Genomic DNA, 18,446 nt, shown 5'->3' with positions numbered 1-18,446 from the left:
ATTGGAAACCTTCCAAGCTATCGCGTATTTATGACTTACGCGGCACCGTTTGGCAAAGAAGTCAGCCTACCTTCCTCTACAAAAAATGATTCAAATGGCTCTGAGCACTATGCGACTTAACTTCTGAGGTCATCAGTCGTCTAGAACTTAGAACTAATTAAACCTAACTAACCTAAGGCCATCACACACATCCATGACCGAGGCAGGATTCGAACCTGCGACCGCAGCGGTCGCTCGGCTCCAGACTGCAGCGCCCAGAACCGTACGGCAACTTAGGTCGCCCTTCCTCTACACAATACTACAACAAATGAGCACTGTGTGTCTGTTGTTTGGCCTGTCCAAGTAGTTAGCGAGCGGGAATGCAATAATATATTTTTTTCCTCTTCATATATACAACACGTTCTGAGACATTGTTATTCGTGTAACTTATGATTTTTCTGCAATATTCGTTATTACTTGTATGTAAGAGCGCACTTCCTCAGCAATGATTTCGTGATTTCTGTGTGTTTAAAATACGAAATATGAAAGTGCTGGAGATGAAAATTCTGTGAGTGAAACAACCGACAGTGACCTTTATATTTTTTCTTGTCAGAAATAATTCACCATTTTTTCCGAATATGTAGCGATTTCCGAGTATGCGGCTAGACAGGAATCTAAGAGCACAACTTAAATTACTGGGAATGTAACTAGCAGCAGTCATCTCCATAATCTTGTTTGTCACAAGTATTTATCTGCAATCGAATCCTCAAACACAGTAAACAGAGATGAAAGATCTCAGCAGTAATATTTTTTGACACTTTCATTCGTGAGATGCATGTTATAAACATCGACGAACTGCAGGAGCTCTCTAAAATGCGTTTCTTTTTCAATTTTGGTTTTTAAGACCCAAATCGTTGACATATCATACAGGGAAGTGGGCTACTTAATCATTTGGATCTCTAGGAGCGTGTTATAACCACATTCTGTTTATCTTCTTATTCTTTGAAACTCTCAGAATCAATTTTTCGGGTGTTTTATAAATGTATTGCTACAATGTGGTACTACACACTATTCCTTACTCATTTTCACCGAAAAGTAAAATCAAAATACGATGTCAGTGTAAATGAGAATAAGATGACATAATGCGGCATTTACGACAATCTGCAGAATACAGTCAAAAACGCTATCGTTATTATGCATGTATGAAAAGATGTAAAAACTTTTATGCATTTCGTCTGAGAATCATGGAAGCGGATATACTGCGCCTGATACTGTTAAGGAGGAGGCAAGGGCGATGAAGGCGGGCACGACAACTCGATGGAATGCGGCGTCATGCGTTATGTCAACGTAAACGCAATTCTCGGTACTTTGAAGAATAGGGCCTGTGTCTTCTGCTAGCCGTTTTGTGTTTTTGGCGCTGTGCGCGCTGCAGTGCGCATGCGCGGATTTGCGGCCGCTTGCTTTTGACTGGCTTGCGCGACAAAAACCGACAACAGTGCTTCGATTCTCTAGACCATGACGGTATCGCTACCGAAATGCATACAGAATAAAGCAGAGACTCTAATTCGAGTACTAGACCGTTCGATGCTATTGAGAACCGAAACGATCGGCACAATGGCGGAAAGATACGGAATGGGCGCCCAGTCGCTACGTCAGAGCTGCTTCTCCGGTGCGCCACATTCTCCCACCCTCCCCTGCCCGTGGTTTGCAGAGAGTTGAGTGCTCTGGCGGTGTGCAGGTAGCGGCGCGAGCAGCGGCCGCCGCGGCGGGGCTTCCCCGGCGCCGCAGGGCCAGCAGCCGATGGCGGCGGTGCTGGCAGTGCTGGGCGGCGCGGCGGGTCTCGTGCTGGTCGGCGTCTTCGCGACGGCCGCCTTCGTCATCTGCCGGCGCCGGCGGCTGCGGCGGCGCCTGCCCAAGGCGGGGCCGGGCGCGCCCTCGGCCAGCGGCTCCGTGGCCGGCGTCCGCGTGCGTTTCAGCGCCGACACGCACGGCGGCGAGGGCCGCATGTCGCTCGGTGAGTCTCGCATTGCCAAATGTGTCACTGCACTCCGGTGGCTACCGTACATAAAGTCGCACGAAGAGCAGGAAAATACGTACTACGAAGGTGGGGTAAAACGTCAAACGGGCCGACTTCGAACAAGAGAGGTTCGACAGGACATAGTAATTTCCACTGTCTATACTTTTCCTAGTAAGATCATAATGCTTTGCCAGCATGAACAGGAGGGATTGAGGAATCACATTCATAGCAGTGGAGGTTCAAAAACTTAACAAAAAATTTTGTATATTGAAATGTCATATTTTTTCACTTACTATTGGCTGCATTTGTTGCTGTAGGTACACTTTTCTTCATAAATAAGAGACATACATCGGTGAACTTTGCACAGCATAAAAACCATGCTAACAGGTGCATGAAACTCTAGAATTTTCCAAATCCATTAAAAATTGTCCTATAAACTGAGATAACTAAAAATTTGAGTTCTTTCTAAATAATTTTTCATAAATTATATCAATTCTAGTGTTTCATACACCTGCAAGTATGGTTTGTATGCTGTGCAAAATTCATCGAAGAACCTCTCTTACTTATGAAGAAAAGTGTACCTTTAGCAACAAATGCAGCCAATAGTAAATGAAAAAATTATGAATTTTCACACGTAAAAAATTAATTTGTTTTGTTTTAGAGCTTTCACTGCTATGATTGTGTTTCCTTCCTGGTCATACTGACAGAGTATTATGAGTTTATTTGTAAAAGTATAGACCTGTGGTGCCTCTCCCGCTCCAAGTCGGCCCGTTTGACGTCATATCCCCTTAATGAAACTTCCCTTTTGGAACTATTTTTGTGTGATTTTTTTGAATTCGTACCTGCTTGGTCGGCTGGTTGTAACTTGGTTGTTGTGTAACTTTGGGTGAAATTTGTGGTAAGTCCCTGTGGGACCAAACTGCTAAGAACATCGGTCCCAGGCTTACGCACTATCTAATCTAACAGTTTAAGCACACCATACGCGTCCATGCCCCCCGAGGGGGGACGCCGTCAGACGGGGATAGCCGCGCAAAAAGCACACGCGCCCATACTTGAGGGCGATTGTGCCTTCCGGGGCGGGGGAGGGGGGGGGGGGGGGGGGGGAGCCGCGCGGAACGTGGCAAGACGCCTGAGACGACACGGCTATATCGCACGGCCTTTGCATGACAACGTGCATTCCCAACTGCTGCGAGAGATACCAAATACGTGTGCCAGCGAGAATACAACAGGAATTTGACCCTGTTTTGCAGTATTTATAACTGACTAAATCCTAAACTTTGCTATTAACCTCTTTAATTAAACAAAGTGGTTCCTGTGCGGTAGCGATCTGCCTAATAATGCTGCTCACAAAATGGTCCCTGTGCGTTTATAAATTTCGAAACAAAGTGATCATGAAATGGAAATATCTTACCTCATAATGTAATAGCTTGAAAACGCGGTGCTTCCTGCCCTCTGTGCGCCAAAAGCTAATATCTAACTACGGCCTCTGACGCCTTAGTGCAATGCTCCTGACAAGAATTAAACAATTTTATACCCATCGTTGAGTAAGATGCCCTTTAAATAAAAATTACTTCGATCGAGGATGTGGACAATGCTCTAAGGTGAAATATTTCTCTAACAAACTGTTTTTAAATTATTGATATGTTATTACTTGTACGAAATTCATGTTACAACACTCATTAATACTGTTAAAGGGCATCATTGATACCAATCTCCTACTCACACCAATGTTAGACAGATCATTGAAATGAAATCTCGTGTGGCGTGGGCCTCCCGGTGGGTAGACCTGATCGCCTGATGCAAGTCTTTTGAGGTGAAGCCACTTCGGCGACTTGCGCGTCGATGAGGATGAAATGATGATGACGACACAAACACCCAGTCCCTGAGCGGAGAAAGTCTCCAACCCTGCCCGGTATCGAACCCACCCCTGGCATGACAAGCCGGCGCGCTGTCCATTCAGCTACGGTGGCGGACAAACAAATCATTAATGAACATGAAACATACCTTTCAATGAAAATTACGCAATCTTTAACGAATAATCTAAAGTTCGCTGATATGGATGTCTCATTCAACAATAATTCTAGCTACCCGCGACTGCAGCGCCAACTAATAAAATATATTATCTTCATTTCTCTTTATACTCTGTTCTGATCTCAATACATCTCGTTTGATTCTAAATCACTAATCAAATCTTTCTCCTCTGTTTCACAATATTCAAACACCAATCATTTTACTTGACACAGATGCACGTAACGTTACGTCTACATTGCCACGAGTCCTCCAGTCGGCGTCTGTCTCACTACTACACAAACGATAGAACTCCCGCGCTTCTCGCTGCAAGCAGCGATGACAAAACAAACACATCTTCCAGCGGTAGAGGTGCTCTGACCAAAGAGTGAGCGCTAATAATACGCGCTTCAAAACTGCCGCTTAGCGTCTGAGACATCCAAAATACGTACAAATTCTAGAAATGCAAATAACAAACTACCACTAGAAACGGTCAATACTGCTTCACCAACTCATTATCATCTGCCAATCTGATCTAAACCCCGGTCTATGCTACAGATTAGGCAGTCACAACAGCTAAGAATTCGCATTCGCAACTGTTTTATAACGAAATCTAACTCTTGGGCTACGCTACACCCGAACCCACCTTCCAAAAGCGAACATAGACGAAAAACAAATATTTCAGTTTTTCATTCCCTTTCTATACGCACGAGTACTGCAATGCACCGAACTTACATGTGCTACTTAAATGAAGTTAACTGCTCTAGGCAGCCTTTATACCATTCCTCCCGACCCAGAAAACGAATCGCGATTGCTGCTCAACAAAGACTGAGACTGATTTTCGTCCTGAAGCTTCCGTGCAACGACGGCTATCCAGAAGGTAACAGATGGTTTGACATAAAAAATTATCAATATAGGAAACCAAATTTTACTACACATATTTTAAAGGTGCACTCTTAACCTATTTTTCTACATAATCCCCAACCAAATTGAAGCTATTGTCGTACCGTGACACAGTCTCTGTACACATCTGCTGCCTGCGATTGCAAGCATTGGATTACTCCGTCATGCAGTTGGGCCGGCGTTAGTATCAAAGCTTTAGGTGGCGAGCAAAACTTTCGTTGATTATGGTGGATCATCAAACGCCTCCCATACAAAAGCGCACAGGAACTCTTGCGTACGATTGGCCGTGTGTAGATGTGCATTGTCGCTACAAAAGAAAAGTTTTACTCTAAGTTTTCCCCAACGCTTGTTTTACATCACCCACCGTAACTATGACAGCGTTTGACAATACCTCTGTGATTTGTTGTACCACGTTCAAGGAAATCAACGAGGATCAGTCCTTTCCAAGCCCAAAACATAGTAGCCATGATATATATTGCTGACAGCGTTTGCAAACACGTCCTTGGTTTCATGGTAGAATTTTTGTATTCGCAGTCCATCTACGGCCTTTTGCTTCACATGTGACATGCTTCACCCAAGTCTTTTCCAGAGTTACGATTCGATCAATTCTTCGAGGGTGGTCAGTGCTGCAGCCACTCTCTGTTGTTTGTGATCTTCTGTTAGGAGAGTTGGAAAAAAACTAGCGAAACAATTGTGGTACCGTAACCTTGTCAACCACAATTTCGTGCACTAAACCCCGTGAAATGTGGCGAAAATGTGAACGTTCTGTAATCGTGAAACTACGATTTTCACAATTTTGTCGTCGACTTTCATCACAAGTTGGTTAGCCAAAAGACTAGGCTTTCCACTGCAGTCCTCATCGTGAACATTGGTACGGGTATTTTTTTAAATCACTGCATCATTACCTCACTCGAATTTCACTCATTACTCATTTTCCGTACACATCATAAAGATCGCGACTAATTTCAATTGGTTTGCAGTTCCTTGCCAACAGAAGCCTTATCGTAGAACATACCTCACACGTGGCAGGATTTTCTCTTGCAGAGAATATTTTAACACATCACAGGATGCAAAGTAGCAGAGACACAGTCGACATGCTGCTGACACAAGATGGGTACTGGGTGTAGAAACGTTATAGCACCAAGATGACGACTGTAGCTCCGCCCACGGCCGCGATAGACCAAAATGTTTGTTACGTTCTGGATTGCCCTCGTGATTTCCTATCTCTGCCATGAATATTTCAAGAGAGGGTGTTTTATGAGTAATTTCCATAGGCGGCAGTTCTCTCCTACCAGTAGGTTGTAGTAATGCTTTCTCCGTTTCGCATACCAATCAGTGGAGGTGATGCGGGAGGAGCAGTAGGTAAAAATTATGTGTTCGTTTAAACCATACAGTTCCTGAAACTTAAGAGAGCTGCAGCAAGCGTACGGTGAAAATGCACTGCCTCGTACAACAGATGGTCCAACAACTGCAAAGAAGGCCTGGTTCTCTTTGTTAAGCAAGATTCTCAGGGATCTGACACAGAATGCCCCGCACCATATATTCGAAAACCGGCAGAGACGCTGTAAAATGTATTCAAGCAGGAAGTCTGTACATTGAAAAAGATTTGCAAACATTGAAATGGAGTACTAAACATCTTGTAAAAAGAATTTTTGCAATGTGTGTTGATTGGTCCTCGTATTTTTGGTTTCAGCCTCACTATATAAGCCCGCCAGACACGAGGAATTATCCCAAACAAAAATCGTTCGCCCGTATGACAGTCGCGAAGATAAAAAAAAAAAAAAAAAAAAAAAATGGCTCTGAGCACTATGGGACTTAACTGCTGAGGTCATAAGTCCCCTAGAACTTAGAACTACTTAAACCTTACTAACCTAAGGACAACACACACATCCATGCCCGAGGCAGGATTCGAATCTGCGACCGTAGCGGTCACGCGGTTCCAGACTGTAGCGCCTAGAACCGCACGGCCACTCCGGCCGGCCGCGAAGATACAGCGTCCGTTCATTACAAATGTCGGACGTAGGGAAACCAATGCGACACACTGCGTGATACATACATTTAGACACCATGAGGAAGGGAAAATGTATCAGTAAAAGGCAAGAGGCCCTCGTCCGGAAACAACCGAGTCCGAACTCATAAGCGAAAATTGTTCTGGTACCTCTGACTTCGTACCTCTTCTACTGCAAGCTCTTTGCGTTCCATATTTTGGGAGGAGATAATATGGATCAAAACAAGAAAAAAATGTTCAACAAGCATGTGCTTTAGAATGCGTGCTTCAAGAGCTATCGGCACTTATCACTTATTCCGTTGCAGAAGTGTTTTTCACTGTAGCGAAGATAAACCAGTGCTCGCAGCTCTTAGTGTATGCATTTTAGAGCCCCCGTTTACCGTATTTTTTTCTTGTTTTGGCCCATGTAGATCAGATAATTTTCTTTGACCTATGACAGGGCATGAAGTAGGAACGGCTGTCGACCTATCCAGCCCACCCGACAGAGAGTGTCGTAGTAAAATGCAATTTACATTTCCGATAATAGACGCTAATTGTACGCAAATTTGCCAGTCGTTTGATGTACGTCATGGGCGACTCCAATTAATATTTCGTAAGTCGTGGATTTTGTTTCACTATGGGACCTAACTTCTGAGGTTATCAGTCCCCTAGAATATAGAACTACATAAACCTAACTAACCTAAGGACATCACACACGTCCATGCCCGAGGCAAGATTCGAACCTGCGAACGTAGCCGTGGCGCGGTTCCAGACTGTAGCACCTAGAACCGCTCGGCCACTCCGGCCGGCCGAAAGTCATGGATTGAATGGTATTAAACTAATGTTCCATTGCATTGTAGGCTTGCCTATTCAGACGACTGTTGTCTCGTTGAGGCAGAGAAATTTTCTGAGCCTTGTATTGATTATTCATAAAAATTCAGAAAATTATGGATAAACACAGAATGTTGTCAAGCCATTACTTTGAATGTCTTGGAATGGCTTCTTCGCGCCTCAGGGACGCCAGTCCGTCCCACCCTCTTGTAAAATGGTCGTCATTCCAAGATCTCCAATCTCTGAACCGTGAAACCAGGTCTTACTGGCCGGAACCGATTCTTTCACCCTGTTTAGGTTGGCCACAACACCTATTTTGCTCTTGAATGCATTCTTAGATGCTGTGCCCCGGTAACAAAAGTGACGTTTTATCTTTGATAAAGAGCGCTGCGCCTCTCCTCTGTACACCGGTGCAGGCCGAACTGCTACCCTATCCCTTCCAACTGCTTCCAGCTCATCAAGCCACTGTTGCCACTTCTCAATTACAGTCCTAGCCCCGACTCCACACCCACCACCCTCCATGCTCTTTCCGATCCTGTACCGGTACCCATATCTGAGAGTGTGCCGTCTTTTGATTGGCTGTCGCGTAAACAACCAAACCACACCGACGAGCTCTCATTTGTCACTCGGTTGCCTGTCTACCCGACCTCGTCCCGCTGACGATGTGACTGTATCCTGGGAACCACAGATGTTACTGCTATCGGGAATGTAGCACTTAGCAGCTTCTAACACGTCTCCGTTCCGGGTTTGCAAAATACATTCCTGGAAATTGAAATAAGAACACCGTGAATTCATTGTCCCAGGAAGGGGAAACTTTATTGACATATTCCTGGGGTCAGATACATCACATGATCACACTGACAGAACCACAGGCACATAGACACAGGCAACAGAGCATGCACAATGTCGGCACTAGTACAGTGTATATCCACCTTTCGCAGCAATGCAGGCTGCTATTCTCCCATGGAGACGATCGTAGAGATGCTGAATGTAGTCCTGTGGAACGGCTTGCCATGCCATTTCCACCTGGCGCCTCAGTTGGACCAGCGTTCGTGCTGGACGTGCAGACCGCGTGAGACCACGCTTCATCCAGTCCCAAACATGCTCAATGGGGGACAGATCCGGAGATCTTGCTGGCCATGTTAGTTGACTTACACCTTCTAGAGCACGTTGGGTGGCACGGGAAACATGAGGACGTGCATTGTCCTTTTGGAACAGCAAGTTCCCTTGCCGGTCTAGGAATGGTAGAACGATGGGTTCGATGACGGTTTGGATGTACCGTGCACTATTCAGTGTCCCCTCGACGATCACCAAAGGTGTACGGCCAGTGTAGGAGATCGCTCCCCACACCATGATGCCCGGTGTTGGCCCTGTGTGCCTCGGTCGTATGCAGTCCTGATTATGGCGCTCACCTGCACGGCGCCAAACACGCATACGACCATCATTGGCACCAAGGCAGAAGCGACTCTCATCGCTGAAGACGACACGTCTCCATTCGTCCCTCCATTCACGCCTGTCGCGACACCACTGGAGGCGGGCTGCACGATGTTGGGGCGTGAGCGGAAGACGGCCTAACGGTGTGCGGGACCGTAGCCCAGCTTCATGGAGACGGTTGCGAATGGTCCTCGCCGATACCCCAGGAGCAACAGTGTCCCTAATTTGCTGGGAAGTGGTGGTGCGGTCTCTTACGGCACTGCGTAGGATCCTACGGTCTTGGCGTGCATCCGTGCGTCGCTGCGGTCCGGTCCCATGTCGACGGGCACGTGCACCTTCCGCCGACCACTGGCGACAACATCGATGTACTGTGGAGACCTCACGCCCCACGTGTTGAGCAATTCGGCGGTACGTCCACCCGGCCTCCCGCATGCCCACTATACGCCCTCGCTCAAAGTCCGTCAACTGCACATACGGTTCACGTCCACGCTGTCGCGGCATGCTACCAGTGTTCAAGACTGCGATGGAGCTCCGTATGCCACGGCAAACTGGCTGACACTGACGGCGGCGGTGCACAAATGCTGCGCAGCTAGCCCCATTCGACGGCCAACACCGCGATTCCTGGTGTGTCCGCTGTGCCGTGCGTGTGATCATTGCTTGTACAGCCCTCTCGCAGTGTCCGGAGCAAGTATGGTGGGTCTGACACACCGGTGTCAATGTGTTCTTTTTTCCATTACCAGGAGTGTAACTTGAGAGTTCCTAGAACCGGTATGGGTCCTCACAGCTTCATCGGTTGCGAGGCGTCTTGATAAACATTTCTGAGAACGGTTTAACTTGCCTGCCTCCGGCGCTGGGCAGCTGCCAGCTGATCTCCTTGCTACGTTTGCAAGATAGCGTCGGAATTCCCCTGCCGCTATGGTTCCGTATCGATTTCAGGGGTCGCAAGGCGTCTTGACAAATATTTCTGAGAACCGGTTAAAATCACTATTTCCAGCGTTCCCATGACCCTAGTCCCCAAGGATGTAGCCAGCTACCCTCACCATCTCTCTTTCACCAAAGCGTTATCACTGTAGAGCTTAAGTACATCTTCAGACTAAAGTCTCACTAAACGGGCCGCCATAATACGACGTCACTGGTTGCATTATCACTGCCTTACTGCACGAAGTGGACTTCCGGCAGCAGTAAGTTCAGCTGATCTTTAACTTATCGCCGATTATGACGGCTACCGGTTACCAGCAAGCAGTGTAAGCCACGAATCTTCTGCCATGCCAACCCTCCCTGTCTCTTAACATGTCCAGCTGTGTTTTAGGTCCTATTTTAGGTTCAACAAAATGTAGGAAATTTAAAAGCGTTGAACACGCACTATAATTACAAATCCACTCACCTGCTAAATTAATCTTGACTCTGAGAAAAGTCGTTTTAACAAAGTCGAAACGTGTTTGTTTCAGTATTTTAGCATTTTAGGTATTTTGTAAAGTAACGTTAGGCATTACCGCATTCCAATTTATTTCCGGATTGTCCTCTGGGAGAAATTGTCTTGACGCTTCTTTCTACACTCGCGAATTTCTCTAATCTTGATGTGAATCATCAAGTTATCACTGTGTACTTCTTGTGTCGTACTCAACAAGGCTTTTCTGCTGATATTTCGACTCAGAATCGTCCAGCCGTGTTGCAAGACTATCAAGGTTCTAATGTCAGTATCAGCCTTCTCGATCCCGGTGATTAAGGAAGCCGTAGAAATACGTCTAAAGAACGACTTACTTAATCGCTTTGGCGTTTTTAACAGTGTATGAAATTTGGTATCCGGCATATGAAATTGCCAGCTCTTAAAGGCAGCGGTACAACACCCATTTCCCTTCTTTCACCATGGTCTAGGTCATAGGCATGCTTTGTCTTCCAAGTATCCAGCTATTTCTTTCTTGCTCTTCCTATGGTTCTTGTACCTACAGGTCTGATACTTAAGGCTTGTTTTGGTAGTCTTGAACCTTGTTCTAGCCAGCTCCCTAGATTAGACTTGATCTTCTCCTTTATGGAACGTATACCTCAAGTTCTGCTATTATGTCTTCGTTTGTTTGTCTACCTGATCCTGTACACCCCTTAACTCCAAACAGAAATTTAATTTTTACGGCTTGGATACCTCTTTTATTCTCTTTCGTAATAGTCCAAGTTTCACTTTCAAATAGCAACTTGATTTCTGTGTCTTTTCTCACTTTACTTTTCAATGTTCTTAGGATTGTTCTGCATATCATTTGATATTTATGCACTTTGCTGTCAATGTCAAGTTCATTCTGGTAAAGGAAGTGACAAACTTTTACAGTGGTCTGGTTTCCTATCATGATATTAGTGCTCAGCGAATTTTGAATGCTATCAATTTTTTCTCGAATAAATTGTTTGATATTATATTATTTAGAAATTCGAAAAAACGGACCCCTTTCGTTAATGGTTTGATGTGTTGTTACGGTGCGTGGTGGCGTCGGTACATTTATACCACATTTGCATTCAGAGTCAAGAAAGCATGTGCTGAATTAACGTTGTTGAGTGGCTTTGCCCCTATGCTTGTAAATGACAAAGTGTCCAAATTTGCAAACGCAATAAATATTTTTAGCAGCCATTTGCGAAATGACTACAATCATTTCGTGAAAGGTGTGGGCCCAGTCTCGTTATTAAATTTTCCTTGCGTTCACGTGTAACGTTTATAAAACACAAGTGACACGATGTCAGTCACAGAGGACGTGCCAGCAGTGTACATCATATCGCCCGAGTGACATTTCTGAGGCTGTTATAGTCTGAGTCCGCATCTGCAATAACGTAGAGACATAACAGACAGTCAGGAGAGCTATAACGTCACTGCACGCTGCACGTGACGAACGAGTAACAGGTTAGTCCGTACACAAATAAACAAATTCACTGTTGTTCGGCTGTCAATGAACTTCGATTGCGCGAAGGCGTGCTGAAAATTAAATATTTTATGCGAAAACCGTTAAACTTTTTTAAAATAAAGCAAACGTTATTAACATTCTACGTCTTTATTGTTCAGTCGACCTATTTATTGGTCATCAGATTCACCATCGCGACGATTAAATTTCTCCCAATGAGAACGGACGTCGTCACAGTGGAATGTTTGACTTGGTTGACTGAGATAGAACCTCATCTGTGGTTGTCCCACCTTATCGCTATGTAATTGAAGTCCTTGAAGGCGTTCTTTGAGTTTTAGAAACGGATGAAAACCGGATGGGGCCAAGTCCGGAATGTAGGGACGATGATCGATGTCAGTAAACCCAAGGCGTCGGATTGTTGCAGAGGTCGCAGCGCTCGTGTGTGGTCTGACATTGTCATGTGGGGACGAAATCTGATTACAGTACGCTGTTTCAGACACACACATAGTTACGTCACACACAACCGTGTTACACGCTACAATTCGGAGCCCTCTAATGACAGAGGAGCTAATGATAAACAAACATGAAGAATAAAGATGAAGAATATAACTTTAAGAGTTTTCACACAAAAAATCCAGAGGCATCACTTTTCCACGCGCCCTAGTAAAACACTCTATTATCTGCCATAAGCTTTCAGTTTTTTATATGGCACGCATTGTTCCAGAATTAAACGAAAAATAATTCATAACGCTCGATTCTCACCAAGGTTTTCGCTGTGCTTCCCACGGTTGTCAGACAAATGTCAGAAACGAAAATCTCCACCAAAATAATTGCAACTTGGCAGTCTCTAGCCATGTGCCAGTTGTAACGTCTCAACCAAAATGCTTTACAAAGAAAAATATTATGTCTTTTGGGGTAGCAGCGTATGCTAATTACACCACAGCTGCAGCGTGATTAATTTAAATGTCTTCCTTACTTCTGCTCGCCGTCTTTGATTTATAGAAGAAGCAGAAAAAATAATTAGTTATTTAGTTATAGTCATTGTAGAGTCGTGAATATTTCTTACGGGCGATTATTCGCTATTTTAATTACTGAGAATAAATAGAATAAATGTTGTTATATTCTGCTTAGCATTACAATAGACACCGACCTAATAATTTTAGTCGCGCGGAGTAGCCGCGCGGTTCAGACGCTTTGTCACGGTCCACGCAGCTCTTCCCGTTGGAAGTTCGAGTCCTCCCTCGGGCATGGTTGTGTGTGTTGTCCATAGAGTAGGTATAAGTTAGATTAAGTAGTGTGCAGGCTTAGGGACCGATGACCTCAGCAGTTTGGTCCTTTAAGACCTTCCCACACATTTCCAAATTATGATTTTATCATCCGCGATGTTACTACTTACGGAGTTTTATCTTATAGGGTAATTTTGTTTTGTTTTAATTAAGACGCAGGACAAATGTATTAAAAGAACTCACTGCAGTATGCTTCCTCTTTCTAAAGAAATCGTAGCTGTGGCTAACAGCCTTTCAATAACTTTCATTTCTGTGAGCTTAACGATTTATTTTTGCCTTTTACATTCTGTCGAAGGTAGAGTTCAAAGTTTTAATACATTACGTATTGATGCGGGTAATTACTCGACCAGTTGCTCTACCTGTAGAATGAAAAGTATACAAGATATAAAAACAGCACCATCATCGGCCTTTCATCTCAGAAGATGGCTGGATCTTTCTTGGCCTTAATATCAGCAAAGGACACTTGTAGGACACGAATGTATTCCCTTAAGTCCCCCATCTTCCTTTCGTTGTCATATCACAGAATATATTTTAGAAGGAGAAATATTCTTTTCAACGTGTTCTGGAGCAAGTGCTCTCGGGCTTATAGGTAACACGCTGTAATCGTCCCCTTTGTTATTTAATAGCTTTCTAGGCTATCGGACAAATGAAAGTTGTCCGTTACGCCCAGATACGTAAGTGGTGGTTGAACTACACTGTGTGCTTGAAACTAACCTTCACACTGCTCCCCACGGTCATAGGGATCTATATTTAACGATATTCAATCTAAGGAAACACAGTTTATTAACTCGTGAGCCAAGTAAATGATCCGTAACCCGAAACATACGCAAATTCACAGCACTCACTCAGTCTATCCAGTTACTTGAGAAGTACGTTTTGGAGAGTTAAACAGACTTACTGACACACAATACAACTTCTTCTGAGATCCGAAATTATCAACGATCTCTTTGTTATTGTTGAAATATCCACTTCGCGTTAATGGTGACAAAACATCTAATATTCGGAGGTATCACTTTCGATTCCTGGCGAACATATTGACAAACTTTCTCCACAATTACAGAATTACTTCCTCTGTTCACTGAACTCATGAGCATCTTAATCTTGCTGATATATCTTCAGAGTAGCACAACCGTTCCAACACTGGGGCCGCACCCCAACTGTCATCATTGATCGCTCGTCCCAGACTGCCCAGCTTCTCTCGCGTTGGCGCGAACTGCTGCTTTCTTGGTCATTTCAGAAGACGAGCGATATTACATCCACTTGAGGTACGTGTCTATAATCGATTATTTAATATGGCTACTGACATCGTACTTACAGTGTATCCTGCTGCAATTCTTTCAGTCTCAGTATCTTGAACTGGATATGTTATCCCTATACGTTCGAACACCTCCTTTGTTTCTTCCTACATTTTCTTTTCTCAGTTAATCCGTTTGCAACAATATTCAATTAGCAGAAGAACGAGGAAGTAAGTAATCTTCATAGTGAGGTAACTATACCTTCGCAAAGCTTGTCTTAATAAAATGACATTTTCTTTCCTATCTATGAAGTACCACTGTATTTCTATCGATACAGGCGATGCATTTCGTTGGTATCGTTGTTTGATAGCTGATGCAGTCGAATGTTATCGGGTCTCTTACTGTGTTTATGTTCGTTACGTTTGTTTATATTAATGCCGACCTGTCAGTTCTTACACTACGTACCGATCATCTGCAAGTTTCCCAGCATTTAGAGACGAATTTCTAAGGGCGATATACACAGCTGCCCTACCGGCGAAACAGCTCAAGCAGCTACAAGCGACATCTGACAGGTTATTTATTTTGCGTGTAACGTGAAAGTAACAGTCCTGCCACACTTCTTTGAGGCATCAATGCTGCTGCTTTCAAATGTCCCCAACATAATCATTAGTCTAATTGGCACTACTGGATGCCCTTGTCTATGTTGTAAAGAAGATTCTTTGTATACATCACAACCAGTCACAATTTTATGAATTACTAGTTTTACCACGTTAACTTATCTGCCACCATATCAAATCCCTGGTGCTTCAGGTATCAGAAAATACTAATATTTTGAAAATTATATTATTACTAAAGCTATTAATTAGATTATCCCTAGTTTTTGTCCACTTGCAACAGTGTTCATAAGGTCGGTCCTTCCGCATGTACCTAGTCTCTGCCGTAGTTGACAGGCGACCGACCAGATTACACGTCAAAGTCTGTATGTTGAAATTAGATGTACTGTATGAGAACCTATGTACGCACTCCCTTCAAGAAGGAGACCAATCATCTTCGTATTACTGACTTTCAAATTTTTGCAGGCGCATACGAATAATACAGGAGTGACAGAGGCCATCCGGAAATCAAGCACTCTTTGATCACTGACGAGAAATCGCCGTTTTAATCTCTCAGTGCAGCATTTCTGGTTTTGATTTTCACAATATCGAATTACTGCCTGATTCTTGAAAAAAACAATCTGTAATTTCAGTTTAAGTTGACCGTCGTCATGTCTGTCCATTTTGGCTTCATTTTGTTTCTGTTCTGTTTGGTGGAAATTTTATTCCTTTGTATGCTGAATCTTTTTTTAATTCGTAGCGTCCTATCCGTAGCGTCAACCTCTGGAAACTGGAGAGCCTTTCTTTCTTGCTCTCACAGTGATTGGTTGGTTGGTTGGTTTTTGGCGGAAGAGACCAAACAGCGAGGTCATCGGTCTCATCGGATTAGGGAAGGACAGGGAAGGAAATCGGCCGTGCCCTTTCAGAGGAACCATCCCGGCATTTGCCTGGAGCGATTTAGGGAAATCACGGAAAACCTAAATCAGGATGGCCGGACGCGGGATTGAACCGTCGTCCTCCCGAATGCGAGTCCAGTGAGCTAACCACTGCGTCACCTCGCTCGGTCTCACAGTGATTAAACACACTCATCACATAATGCATACTTCTGTACTGAATACATTCATCTCGTCTGTCAGTCCAGCAAAGCTGGATCCCAAAATGTTGAACAATACTCAAGAAAGTGTGTGACAAGTATTTTCCGTGCGATCTCATTTTAGCATGAATTATATTTCTGAGGTTTCCTCCGTCAAATTCTTCTTTCCGGGGTCCACAAGTTTGCAGTTGTTCAACCTTACTACACCACCTCGGATTGGCGTAGTTAAACACTCGTCGGTTGTGAAAGACATCAATGACTGGTCGGTGATGACGTTATCAGACTGTCAGATATCTACTATGAACTTCATATCGCTCTTTTCCTGCGATTAATGTCAGCTAGCAGCCTTTGCACTGAACGCACAGCTGCACTTTAGGACGTCGACTTTGTTGATCAATTCTTTGTTTGCTGCGTCTGTGGGATATGATGTAAACTGAGTTTCTGACCTTCATACGGGCGACAAGATCATTCGAGGTAAATCACAAACTCAAATTTGGAAAATGGCAGTACCCATCAGCGATTTATGATGATTACGAAAAATGTAAATATGGATGGCTGGACTCTCCTCAGAGTGACAATCCTCGTCGCATAACCTTTCCAAAATATTTGGAAAATAATGTAAGGAGTGGGACTAGCCGATAGTTGTTAACATCTGTGTTACTATATTTCAAATAAAGAGACATATTTTAATCTGCCTCGCAAAATATTCTCAGTTAATGATGCGTTACTCATAGAAATGCGAACATTATGTTTTTTACTGCCAAGACTATTTCATGTCAGATGTCTTCAACACTTTGTAAATATCCATTTTCGACGTTTGTTAGAACGTTTCTTATTAGGGGCATGTAAGAAGTTTTCATTTTATTGTATCATTTGCATATAGCTTCTTCAGAATACTATTTTGCTTGCTATCCTGATTTGTTCAATCATTTTCTCATCTTCTTTTAATCATCACCATTTGGTTATCAGCCATGCGGCAGGACTTATAATTCATAGTGCTCCGTGCTTCTCTGTGTTTTGCTTTCATTCTTTGGTACCCTCTTGTGGTCTGCTGACGTCATTCAGCACCTTTTATCTTCATCTGCCTTTCACCCTCTTTCCCAGAATGAAACTTTCAACTGCCTCTAGTAGAAGTCTATCCATTTTAGCTTCCTATTCCTCGATGTCAGCGGCATCCTCCGATCTCCACCAAGTCTTCTCAGGGCCTACATACACCTTTTATCAGCCCAGCTGATCTTGTGCGCTCTGCGACATATCTACATTTCACAAGCTTTTAAATAGCAAATACACTGTAAGAAAAAAGAAAAAAAATTGCTACGAACCACGAAGACTTACCCGAGTGGGGCGGATATCAGATGATGTGCTGAATATCTACAGACAAACAAACGATTACAATTTCAGAAAAAAATGATTGATTAATTCAAGAGAAAGAGTTTCATTAAACTGAGCAGGTCAGTAACGCGTTGGTCGACCTCTGGCCCTTATGGAAGCAACTATTTGGCTTGGCATTGAGTGACAGAGTTGTTCGATTGGCTCCTGAGGGATACCGCGCCCAATTCTGTCCCTTTGCCGCGTTGACCATCAAAATTCTGAGCTGGTTGGGGGCCCTGCCCATAATGTTCCAAACTTTCTCAACTTGTGAAAGACCCAGCGACCTTTCTGGCCAAGGTAGGCTTTGGCAAGCACGAAGACAACCAGTAGAAACTCTCTCCGTGTGCAGTTGAGAATTATCTTGCTAAACTCATAAGCGAAGGTTGGCTTGCCATTAAGGGCAACAAATCGGGAAGTAGAATATCGTCAGCGCACCGCTGTACTGTAAGGATGCCGCGGACGACAACCAAAGAGATCCTGCTCTGCAGAGAACGGCTCCCTGGACCACCACTCCCGGTTGTCGCCCGTATGGCTGGCGACAGTCAAGTTGGTATCATATCGATGTCCGAGCTGTCTCGAGGAACGTCTTCTGCTTGGAGTCTTATTTACTGGAATGATGAGTCCCGCTTAGAACTGAGATCTGAAGATCAGCAGAGACGTTGCAAGGTGCCAGGGCTAGCAGTGTATTTAACACTAAATTCTTCTGGAATCTTCATATGAAAATGATGCTTTAAGGTCCCCCCCCCCCCCTTTTCTAACTCCGACTTTAGCTGTTGCACATGGATTAAGAAGAAACGCGAACTGACAGTAATCGACCATGAAAGTGAAGTAGAA

General features: G+C 44.1%; 1 protein-coding gene across 1 annotated transcript in view; it reads left to right on the top strand.

The window, feature by feature from the left end:
- The window catches only part of LOC126267542 (hemicentin-2), a 1,749,994-nt gene that overhangs the window by 1,628,983 nt on the left and 102,565 nt on the right, over positions 1-18,446 (top strand). Inside the window, exon 13 of the mRNA XM_049972846.1 lies at positions 1,718-1,993. Coding sequence (XP_049828803.1) covers positions 1,718-1,993 — 276 coding nt within the window. The remainder of the gene's footprint in view (positions 1-1,717; positions 1,994-18,446) is intronic.

The sequence above is a fragment of the Schistocerca gregaria genome, chromosome 4 (assembly GCF_023897955.1).
Source record: "Schistocerca gregaria isolate iqSchGreg1 chromosome 4, iqSchGreg1.2, whole genome shotgun sequence".
Classification (NCBI taxonomy): domain Eukaryota; kingdom Metazoa; phylum Arthropoda; class Insecta; order Orthoptera; family Acrididae; genus Schistocerca; species Schistocerca gregaria.
Note: the sequence above shows the minus strand (reverse complement) of the source record. Positions and strands in the feature narration are given on the sequence as shown.